This window comes from Mytilus galloprovincialis, chromosome 3 (genome assembly GCF_965363235.1).
Source record: "Mytilus galloprovincialis chromosome 3, xbMytGall1.hap1.1, whole genome shotgun sequence".
NCBI lineage: Eukaryota > Metazoa > Mollusca > Bivalvia > Mytilida > Mytilidae > Mytilus > Mytilus galloprovincialis.
Genome location: NC_134840.1, coordinates 18,470,790 through 18,483,669, shown reverse-complemented (window position 1 = coordinate 18,483,669; position 12,880 = coordinate 18,470,790). Strand labels below are relative to the sequence as shown.

The window sequence follows — 12,880 nt, the reverse complement described above, 5'->3', positions numbered from 1 at the left end:
TTGAAAAGAAAGTTGAAAACAATACCGATATTCTGGCCCAGTCCATATGGCTAAATCCAAACATCAAAATGGATGGCAAGATGATTTTGAAGGGTAAATATATTGAAAATTGTATATTTTTTATCAATGATCTGGTGTCAGATAATAATACATTACTCTCATATGAAGAATTTGAGAAAAAGTATAATATCAAGACTAATTTTGTAGAGTTTTATGGTATTTTAAGTGCTATTCCAAATAGATGGAAAAGTAGGATAGAAGGTAGTTCTAAACTTGATAATATTGAAAATAAATTAGTAGATAAAGTTAAAAAAGAACCGAAATCTTGTAAATTTTTCAATAATTTATTTCTGGAGGATAATAAAGTATTATCACTATCTTCCCGTAACAAATGGGAAATAGACTTAAATATACAGATTGAAGATTGGAATGCTATTTATTCCATGCCCTTCATTATAACAAGAAATTCGTTTTTACAAAATTTTCAATTTAAGATTGTTCATAGGATTTTACCATGTAATTCCTTTTTATATAAATGTAAATTGAAAAGAAACTGAACTTTGTACATTTTGTTCAGAAGTTAGAGAAAATATTTTTCACATTTTTTGGGAATGTAATGTAACACAAAACTTCTGGTTTCCCATTATAGATTGGATTAGAAATTATGACATTTTCTTGCCTTTTAGTGCAAAAGAGGTCATTTTAGGTGTGTCTGAGGATTTTGTCAACAGTAAAACAGTTAATAATATTGTGTTGTTACTTAAATACTATATATACAAATGTAGATGTAAGAGCGTATTGCCCACAAAATATGGTGGGATAGAATATTTAAAGTATTGGATCAAAATAGAAAAATACTCTGTATGTTTCTTAACCCCTACACAGAAAATAAAAATGGATCAGAAGTGGCAATTGTTAGAAGCAGCATTAAATTAACAAAAGTCAATTGTAATATTTATATCTTATTATACCATTATGATTTAATTGATCTTAACTTTTTATACTTGTGTCTAATACTGTATTATGTAATTTCACATGTTTCATCTTGAAAAATAAAATAATTACAAAAAAAAAGTCAGATCTTTTTATAGAAAGACTAGAACTTACCTCTTTCTTCCTCCTCTCAAACTCTGAAGCCTGCTGAAGCTGTTGTTCTAGTGTATCCCAATCCATCTGAGGAATGGCTGTTTCAATGTTGTATACATCAAAGTCATCCTCCTGTCCATCTATGTCATTGGTTTGTTTTAACTGACCATTCACAGCAGACCTCTTTGGAGATTGGTTTGGAGAAGACTTATTTTTGCGTTCGTTCATTAGCATTTCTTTTATAGAATTGCTGTTCAGATCTTTGGTTTTTATCTCACTAGTTGCTGATAGATCCTGAAATGGATTGCTACGGACCTCTGATGGAGTATTCATTTGGGATGGATTCTTAGAACTTGTAGCAGAACTACATTCACTAGAAGAAGTTTCTTCTACTAAGTTTTGACTTTTGTGCAAATCAAAAGGTAAAGCGTCAGCATTCACTTTTTTAAGTTCTGCGAATTCTTGTGCGATACTTAGCAAATTTGTCTTCCTTACTCGTCTACTAAAGTCTTCCTCTGTTTCCCTAACTCCACGCTCGAGCTTATCTGTACTCACAGAAGAATCTGTCAGTTCATTTTTTTCATAAATATGAACATCAGAAAATTCTCTTAATGGTGCTGAAATTTCAACACTATAGTCTGAAGAAACAGAATCTGTGTCTGTGTCGCTTTTTAATTTGTTCAACAAAATATTTCGACAGGGTGAAAGAGAATTTCTAGCAACCCTGTCATCAGGAGTTGATTCTCTAGAAAATTTATCACTTGTAATTTGACCTAACAAAGGTTCATTTGAATGTGTCACCTTCATTACATTCTTTTCACTACCACCATCTTTTTCTTCTGAGTCAACAATTTGTTTTTTGTCCTTTGCATTGCAATAACGTCTCCAAGCTCTTTGAATCCTAAATGAAAAGTTAAAACTTATATTAATAATCAATCATGTGCTTAATCAAATGTGCTTATAATTAAATTGAATGGATAATAAAGGTATATATATATATAAATATATTTTTCAATTTTATTCTCCAATCCATTAACATTTGTGGAATGTCTTAGAGGTCACATAACAACAAACTATACTTAGTTGTATAAGGACGTATCTGCTTGTGTTTTACTGTTGTTTAATCTGCCAATTACACTCTTCCAAACCTATTTGTTTTCCTTAAAATGAATAATAACTTACAATCTTTACAAGGCATGTTAGTATTATGAGTGTTGTCTTCCTTTGCACTTTCACAGTTACACAAATACATGTATTATTGACTGTTGAATAATTCAATCTCGTTGATTTAATCTGTCATTGATAAACATTAATAAGGATAATGGTAAATATATACTGGTATTTGTAATTCAAAGTCTACACATTGTCACTTTTTATTTTATTAAATATTATTTTTACCTAGTTCGGTTTGAAAAAAATCTCTCCATAAAATCTGTAACAGTTTAAAAATTGAATTAGATTGTAACAAGAACCCTACCAAAGAAAAACTCCTCTAAAACTTTGTTTTATGTAATTGAATGTTCCAAAGTCAATCCAAGTCTTACATATGTACATGTATATGTGTACTTGGATAAGATCTATTTCTATCAGACGCAGCTCATATTTTACCAATAATAGTAATTAATTTTGACCTCTAGATGTATACTTCTGGTCTTATTATATTAGCAGGTTTCTGTTTTATTGATATTTTCCCCAACATTTCCTTTATTTATATGACATATTTTAAAATGATACAAAGTCAGAAAGTTACATAGGCATGAACTTACGTAATTACGTGTGATATATATTTTCTAGCTCTGTTTCTTCTCGTTGTAGTATTGTCATCTAACAAAACTTCTAGCTGGTGACTGAAATGAATGAAGGAAAAGATGTGAAATAAAAATGAGGATCCATTAAACGCCAGGTCTGCTGGGCTATCACATTCTGATCTTTAGTGGTCTGTAAAACTTTGGTCAAAATCCCAATATTAGGGATATATTTGTAATATGTTTACATCACAATATTAACATGTGTACTGTAAAGTTCATATCACAATTAACATGTGCACCAAAGGTCAAATTGATGCAGTAAAATATCTTAAACCAACACTAGAGTAACATTCAAAACTCACACAAACACTGGAAAACATGAAATACTGACATCATCTGTAAGAGAGGCATGAAAATAAGTTAGGCATGCTTTTATATATTTTAGTGGTCTAAAGTTCATACAAAGTTTTTTTATATACAATGCATATTTTTTAAAAGTCATCTTTCACCAGCTTATATATATAGCTAGATTCTGTTGCTTGCAGGAAAATAATTAGTTAAAAGTAAGTTGAAATTCAGTTGAATTTTCTTTTTTTACCAAATCATTTTAAAATATGCATTTTTTTACCAATCAATAGGAAATATGCATTTTTTGTTTATGTACCTTCTACTTTGATGACTAATAAAATCCATAGTTGTCCTCCCACAAAAACAAGTAATATTACATTACAGTACTTTGCACAGTGAAATCTTTAACTCTCACTCCCATAATAGTACATAATAATTCTCTTGACATGCTTGAAGTGGTATCACAAGAGTTCTTTAAAATCACTTTATTAAACTTACAACTTTTTTATTAATGCATGTTCAAGTCAAAGTTTGATACATGTACCACTAAAGTCCAAAGTAGCAATTTATTGCCTGTACTGCGATGTAAACTCAGTCTTTACATCACTTATAGTTGACAAATTGATTGTACATAAAAGAAACGTACTTATATAACCTCATAATATCTCATTAACAAATACATAAAAAGCTTCAGGACTGTGTTTGTACTTATATGAAATATTTGATCTGACTAATAATTTCCTTCCAGCATACTCTCTCAGATTAAACTTTAGCATGATATCTTATATTTTTATTATAATCTTATTATCTATTCATTTTAGTTTCACCACTAAATACATTTTTAACATGCGAATGATTTGAACAAGACAGAAAAGGTCAGATATAGAAGTAGATCTACCAAAGAGCCAAGACATCTTTATTGAATACATTGTGTCTAATATTTAAGACTGGCAGTGTTTTCCCTAGGCTATTCATGCATTGCGGTACCGCTACGCATAAAATTTCGGCCGCCATGCATGTATCATACCCGCTATGCATCCCGCTATGTGTGAAATTTTTATTATTTTATAATATGAAGTGACAATTGACAAAACTCTACAGGTGTTTCAAACTCACTGGACTGATAATTGATCATAATTAGATGCAACGCTCTGATTTTACAACCACGTTGATTAGATAGAACAACATTCAAGACTTCGATTGCATAATAGAAATCGGGAGTTCAAGTTGTTTTAATGATAAATATAATTTATAGCCTGATACAGCTTCCAAATATCCTTCCGTGAAAAATAAAAAGTAAACCTTTTGCAGTATAAATTTTACGTTTTGAAATCATAAGTCTGACATCGAAATATTTATATCAAACGCAGTTGATTAGTTGTAACAGAGAATACACATCATTGGGTTGAAACATGATGTAACTTTGACCTCCGTAGCAGAGTTCAAAAAAATTATGGGTCACTGAATATTTACAATTCAGATCGTTTTTGTTTTGATGTCAAAAATTGTTTTATTTTTCAAACTGATCTTTCAAACTAGTTTTAATCCAGAAGAAAGTAAAAACATTGCTTGACTGTACCTTAAATTTAATATCTATATCCAAATTAAATTAATTAAAGCTGTAATCCATGATCACAAATTGAATGCTTTGTTTACAATTGTTGAAAGCCATGTGCTTTTTGGCGGGAAAATTCGGGAAACCCCTTATTAACAGGAAACAGTTACATTTCATTGTTATTTATAGACAGTAGGAATTTCATTTTGGAAATCATTTTGATTAACTGCTAAGATTTATTCATGAACAATTAATAATGTCTTGGGGTGAAACTGATAATACTTTTTTTTTTTTTAAATAATTTACATCTAGGGGTATGAAAAGGGGGGCTGGTTTTTTTTTGTGTTTTTTTTTCATTAATATTACAAATATATAAAGTTCACCAGTCTGAAAATACATGGTTAAATGGATTTTAATTCTGAAAAACTCATGTTAATTTAATTCCTTTATTATTTCAATCATAATCAGAAACATGCTACATGTATAAGGTATTTCAAACATATATTTTTGGCTTTAATATAAGATCGAACATTCCAGATTATTTTATATGTATGTACCTGTCAGTAATAACAAACCTGGTAGAGCCTAAAAAAATTCTACAGGGCCCTTGAAAAAACTTTTGGATCCAGGCTGGCCTTGAGAGAAAATGTTAAGTATTGTTCCTGACTGTATTGCAGATTTATGTGAAGTTTTTAAACTTGCAAGCACAATTCATTTTACTAGTGTAATAGAAATAATTTTACAAAACAACACCGCGCTCCGCGCTGCAAATTCATCTTAGACCCACCATGCATCAAGAATTTTCTAGGGAAGACACTGGACTGGTATGTTATAAAACGGGTAACAACAGAGCGTGCATTAGTAAAAACACACCAGAACATCCATGGCTTTTTTTTTTACAAAACTTTCCACATAATGAAAATTATAAATGGTTTGTATTTGCTTTACACATAATGGCACAGTGGCAAATATTTTATGTCTATACACGTACATGAGGACTACATATTAACAATGAATACAAACAGTAGGTTCTTCAGAGTGAGTAAACTTGGATGAAAGGTGGGATTTCTGTTAAGGACAGAAAATTTACTTTGTGCAAAAAATTCCCTTCAAACAGTTGCTATAATGGGATGGTAAAATGCAAAAGTCATAGCGCTATTTCTTTAAGGCTTTATGTTTGTGCTCTAGATCTGTATTTAGACCCCTCTACCAAGATAAATTGTTTTACATGAAAGTTGTTTTTTAATTTGGACTGATATATATAAAATTCTAAATCAGATAATAATCATACATTGTACATCAGAAGATTTTAAAGTGGCCATCATGCCACAAATAGACCATCGCACATCAGCAATCAGACCAACGCACTTTGGCGTATACTGCAAATCTGTTTAAAGAGACCACTTAAGGGAGAGCAAAAGAGGTCTCGTAAGACAGGTGGTCCTAATACTGATTCAATTTATATGAAATGTAATACAAAGGGATCTAAAATTGGTGGTCGTTTAACACAGGTTTGTGCTTAAGCAGGTTTGACTGTATCTATATATATCTAAAGCATGTGTTTTTTCCTGCCAGTTGAGAGAAGTCAAGGGATGACCATATTTAAACATGAAGTCAAAATTTGGGTTATCAAAACATGAGTTTGAGGCTCTGAAGTATAAACGTACATTATGTAGAATATATCTATAACATTAACTCAGAATTCCCATTAAACAAGAAGCTTGAATATCTCACTAGGATCATGAACAGTGTCTCAATCAGTGACAACACAAAATGAACTTGTGACTGAGGACCACAAATAGAAATATTTAATAGACTGCTTTAACCGGAACAAAAGAATATCTTCTGTCATATATGTATGCATATTGTAATTTGTTAGTCAAAGTTAAACCAATTCAAAACCAAAGATTGAACTTCTTGCACAAAAAAATAAAACAAAAGATGTCTGAGTGTATCCGACAGTCTCAACAAATTTGAAAGAACAAAATGACTATCTGAATGAAAATGTATGTTACAATGGAATTCAGATAAATAGATCTAGAGCACAAATAAAATTTCCTGGTTAGTTTTGTGTCAATCACATACTCTTGCACCTTTTCACCATAACAGGAAATGAAAATTACAACTGACTCATTGTCAAGAGTTGGCCAGCACTTGGCCTGCAATTCAAGTTATCTTGGGGAAATATTTTAATTTCTATTTCTGTAATTAAGCATTTTCAAATTGTCTGTAACTTTTCAAATGAATCATCTTAAAAAAATCTATAAAAATATAACCCTATTGATTATTATGTGCAGTACACACATATCCCAGAAGGATTGAAATGAACCACAATTTTTCTTTCTTGACTGAATTAAACAATACATGTAGCTTACAACCTTAGCAGCAGATATACACCTTTTTGTACCTTAATTAGAACACAAAATACACCTTTGTAAATTATAAATACCTGTCCGATTAGGTGCAATTTACAATCCACAAACTTAACACCTGATTTGTTTATCAGTAATTGAAGCATCGATATTGACATTCTGTCATTACTTTATCCCAAAAGATAATTATTGCTATTGTAATCAATAGGCATAATACAATTAAGTTATATTTTGTAGTGTATCAATACAGAGTTATCCTTCTTTGTCACATGAATGGGAGATACAGGAGAAAACCTATTCTGGACTTAAAAGAACTAATTACCTCTCTGTGAATTACAAGTAAACCCAATGTCTAGACGCTATTGGTAATAGTTAATACATTGAGCTAAATCAATAACATAATACTATTTTACACATCTAGTCAAATTCCAGTTTCCATCAATAATCCTCAATAATCTTACCATCACAGAGTTAAATCTCCACAAATTATCTAAAATCTTCAAGATAATGAAAGAACCATAAAGTTCAGTCTGCAGTGATTCCATTTCAGGATCACAATATTAAGATTAAAACTGACAGGACAGGACATTGAATGAAATGTAAGGGAGTGTATTGTCTATTTTGGTATGAATCCTATGATGTAATTCTAATCAATACAAAATACTAAAAGGGATTGATCTAGTAAATCAGGTTTTCTTCATTTCCTGTAGTTAGAAAGCAAAACTAAAACGTTGCTGTAAATAACTTTGTGTATTAAGATATATAAATACATGGCTTACACTGTAATTAATCTGGGCTGCAAATATACCATTCAGATAATACATTAATTTAGTAACAATTCCAAAGAAAATGTCTCCTGTAATGATGTAATCAAGGATAATTGAACTATTGTCATAGCAGACACAACTGCTTTATATCCATAACAATATGTATATACTTGTCTGGTCCTAATCAAATGGCATGTCTTTGAATGGAGAATCAATGAAAATAGAAATGCAGATATGAAATAAAAGAAGAACTCCCACTTAAAAGTCCATCATCCAAATAGTGAAAATATGGAAACACAAATACATTATAACACAAAAAAATAGGTGTCCTATATCTTTATCTGCATTCAAAAGTCAGAGGAAAAGTTGATTATATGTATGTATGTATGCATACCACTTTAAAATGGAACTTAAATTTCATCTGGTGATCCCTCATTAGAAACTTTTATTTTTAGGATAGATTTTAAATTATAATTAAGTAGACAATTTACTGTTGACACATAGAAATGTCTGGCCTGATAGTAAAGTTCACATGTCAAAATGTCAACAATTCAACAGGTGTGGTATCAATCAATAGGCCATGAATGAATTACAACTGTATACCAAATAACACTGACCAAAGAACCATGACTGAGGTACAGGGTAAAATAATCTCCTTGGAAATGAGTCTGTCAATGCTTTGTATGAGGTCCAAAACTAATACACATTTTGTTTAGGGCCAGGTGAAGCGAGCCTTTGGGTGCAGGATTTTCTTGCTTTCTGAAAGACCCATTGGTGGCCTTTGCCTGTTTTCTGCTCTTTGGGTGGGTTGTTGTCTCTTTGACACATTCACCATTTCCATTCTCAATTTTATTTTACAACTGCACACCAAACACCATTGACTGACCATGAGTGGTTCATATTAAATTGACATAATCTGTAAATTTTGTTAATGTTTCAAAGTCAATGAAACATGACTTAAGGACAAGGCCAAATAATCTCCTTGAAAATGAGATGTGACAAAGCTTACAGAAGCTGCATACCAAATATCATTAACCCACCACTAGTTGTTCATATCATACTGACCTAATCAGAACACTTTTACAAATAGCTGACAACAACATATTGAGATAAGAAGATAGGAGTTTGTTGAAAGACATAGAATGCAAAAAGAAATCAAATTTAAGGGATAGACAGCTACTTTACATGAACTGGTATACATTGTCATGTATTTGTAGTTGATATGATTATAACTTATATGAAAATAATCAAACACACAAAATGCAAACTTGTTGAATAATTATGAATCCTTCTACAACTAGCTGTACAATGTAATGATATACATGTGATATATAGTCACATTAAAGTATAATTTGTCCTAACCACAATGGTACAACCATAGCATAGATTATTGTTATTGATATCAAAATCAATATTACTGTCAACATTTCAAAAGAAAATCACAATTCATACATATATATATCTGATCATCTATACTTAGTCTGGTAACTGTACAATGTATTTTTACCCTATATATATTTCAAATACCATTGTTATATTTGTTATCAAAACCTGACTTGCTGACTGAAGTGTGGTGATGAGGAGATACAATAGTCATATCATTCTGGCCAATCTAAAATATTTCACTTAATTTAATCCATTTTGGAATTTTCATGATTACAAGTGTTTGGTTTACAGATCTGTGGTAGAAAGTAACAAAATCAAAAAATTTATTTTAAAACTCAATATAAACAAGAATGTGTCCCCAGTACACGGATGCCCCATCCGCACTATCATTTTCTATGTTCAGTGGACCGCGAAAATGGGGGAAAATCTCTAATTTGGCACTAAAATTAGAAAGATCATATCATAGGGAACATGTGTACTAAGTTTCAAGTTGATTGGACTTCCAACTTCATCAAAAACTACCTTGACCTAAAACTTTAACTAAAACTTTAACCTGAAGCTTGAAGCACAGAAGGATGGACGAAGAAAGAACGTACGGACGGACAGACAGACCAGAAAACATAATGCCCATAAATGGGGCATAATAAATGGGTCATAAAAATCAAGTGAAGGTTATAGGATAACTTCTTACAATAAATCCATGTACTGAGAATCAAAAGTTTCACTTTACTGCTATATCATAAAATTTAGGTAAAAATAATCCACAACCTGTCAGAATTTAACTATCTGAATCCTTTAAATTTAGGCAAAGGTTGAACAATATATATCAGACAGTTATATAACACTTGATTTTATTTTTCTGTCCACTTATATCATTTTGCTTGTGTAATGTTTTTATTGTCTTACTGTGACATGGATAAACTATCTCAGACGAGGAATGTATTGTTGAGCCCCTTTATGAGGATGAAGCTTACAGCCATAAAGAAGATATCAGTCACTAAGTAATACCCAAGTTACAAATAAACTATTGCATTTGCAATTATTAATGCCATACCCACTGATATGAGATGTTTTATTATTGTATGCTTCATATAAATACCTTCCATTTACTTGTCAAGCATCTAAATGATAATCATGATTTATATTCAGAAGAGTTGGCGGATATATTTCAGTTTTGAAACACGGTGTCATATGGTATTTTGAACCCCATGGTAAATTGACCCTGGGGTCAAAATACCGCTATGGTAAATTGAACCCCCCCTGTATGGAAAATTGAACCCCCATGGTAAATTGAACCCCCATGGTAAATTGAACCCCCTGTTTTTTCATCCCAGATGATTATTAGAACATTATACATTATTTTAAAGCTTACCATAGTTTAAAAAATCATTCATACAAGGAGGGGAGGTACATTTTCCATGCTTAATTAAAAGAAATATCTTTGCTTGGTATAAGTGCTCTGAAGTCTTTACCAACAAAATGTCATTCAAAACACTTATTGACACATTATAACTAGACCATATGTAGCTTAAATGCTTTAATTATTTGTAATTATAACATATGTACACACACATATATATATATATATAGGGTAGTTTTGATTTTCCTTGGTAAAAAAGGGGGAGGGGGTCAAAATACCATGGCAAAGTAAAATTTTAAGAATATCTTTTACAGCAAGTTAAATACATACAAACTACTTATTGGTGTATTCTAATTACATTAAAGAGTTAGAATTGAAAGATTATTAGAAATTAAAGGTCTAGAGAAGGGGGGTCAATATACCGCAGGGGGTCAAAATACCACGGCAAAGTAAAATTTTCAAAATATCTTTTCCAGCAAGTTTAATACATACAAACTACTTGTTGGTGTATTCTAACTACATAAAAGAGTTAAAATTGCCAGAATTTTTTGAATTAAAGGTCTAGAGTAGGGGATTCAAAATACCGCAGGGGGTCAAAACACCATGGCAAAGTAAAATTTTCAAAATATTTTTTCCAGCAGGTTTAATAAATACAAACTACTTTTTGGTGTATTTTAAGTACATAAAAGAGATAGAATTGCCAGATTGTTAGAAATTAAAGGTCTAAAGTAGGGGGTTCAATATACCGCAAAAGGGGGGGGGGGCAAAATACCATGGCAAAATAAAATTTTCAAAATATCTTTTCCAGCAAGTTAAATACATACAAACTACTTGTTGGTGTATTCTAACTACATTAAAGAGTTAAAATTGCCAGATTGTTAGAAATTAAAGGTCTAGAGTAGGGGGTGCAATATACCACAGGGGGATCAAAATACCATGCATATGGCAAAGTAAAATTTTCAAAATATCTTTTCCAGCAGGTTTAATACATACAAACTACTTGTTGGTGTATTCTAACTACATTAAAGAGTTAAAATTGCCAGATTGTTAGAAATTAAAGGTCTAGAGTAGGGGGTGCAATATACCACAGGGGGATCAAAATACCATGCATATGGCAAAGTAAAATTTTCAAAATATCTTTTCCAGCAAGTTTAATACATACAAACTACTTGTTGGTGTATTCTAACTACATAAAAGAGTTAAAATTGCCAGAATTTTTTAAATTAAAGGTCTAGAGTAGGGGGTTCAAAATACCACAGGGGGTCAACATACCATTGCAAAGTAAAATTTTCAAAATATCTTTTCCAGCAGGTTTAATACATACAAACTACTTGTTGGTGTATTCTAACTACATAAAAGAGTTAAAATTGCCAGATTGTTAGAAATTAAAGGTCTAGAGTAGGGGGTTCAATATACCGCAAAAGGGGGGGGGGGGGGCAAAATACCATGGCAAAATAAAATTTTCAAAATATCTTTTCCAGCAAGTTAAATACATACAAACTACTTGTTGGTGTATTCTAACTATTTTTAAAAAAAGAGTTAGAATTGCCAGATTGTTAGAAATTAAAGGTCTAAAGTAGGGGGTTCATTATACCGCAGGAGGGTCAAAATACCATGGCAAAGTAAAATTTTCGAAATATCTTTTCCAGCAAGTTAAATACATACAAACTACTTGTTGGTGTATTCTAACTACATTAAAGAGTTAAAATTGCCAGATTGTTAGAAATTAAAGGTCTAGAGTAGGGGGTGCAATATACCACAGGGGGATCAAAATACCATGCATATGGCAAAGTAAAATTTTCAAAATATCTTTTCCAGCAGGTTTAATACATACAAACTACTTGTTGGTGTATTCTAACTACATTAAAGAGTTAAAATTGCCAGATTGTTAGAAATTAAAGGTCTAGAGTAGGGGGTGCAATATACCACAGGGGGATCAAAATACCATGCATATGGCAAAGTAAAATTTTCAAAATATCTTTTCCAGCAAGTTTAATACATACAAACTACTTGTTGGTGTATTCTAACTACATAAAAGAGTTAAAATTGCCAGAATTTTTTAAATTAAAGGTCTAGAGTAGGGGGTTCAAAATACCACAGGGGGTCAACATACCATTGCAAAGTAAAATTTTCAAAATATCTTTTCCAGCAGGTTTAATACATACAAACTACTTGTTGGTGTATTCTAACTACATAAAAGAGTTAAAATTGCCAGATTGTTAGAAATTAAAGGTCTAGAGTAGGGGGTTCAATATACC

General features: G+C 31.2%; 1 protein-coding gene across 2 annotated transcripts in view; it reads right to left on the bottom strand.

Moving 5' to 3' along the window:
• Positions 1-12,880, bottom strand: part of LOC143067321 (uncharacterized) — a 60,534-nt gene that overhangs the window by 33,422 nt on the left and 14,232 nt on the right. Inside the window, exons 1-3 of one of the 2 annotated variants that reach the window (XM_076240481.1) lie at positions 3,499-3,618; positions 2,853-2,933; positions 1,108-1,987 (exon numbers count right to left, since the gene is read on the bottom strand). In XM_076240481.1, coding sequence (XP_076096596.1) covers positions 1,108-1,987; positions 2,853-2,933; positions 3,499-3,527 — 990 coding nt within the window. In that variant the 5' untranslated portion in view covers positions 3,528-3,618. Of the gene's footprint in view, positions 1-1,107; positions 1,988-2,852; positions 2,934-3,498; positions 3,619-12,880 lie in introns of those variants that run through there. The other variant, XM_076240480.1, reaches the window with a different exon arrangement.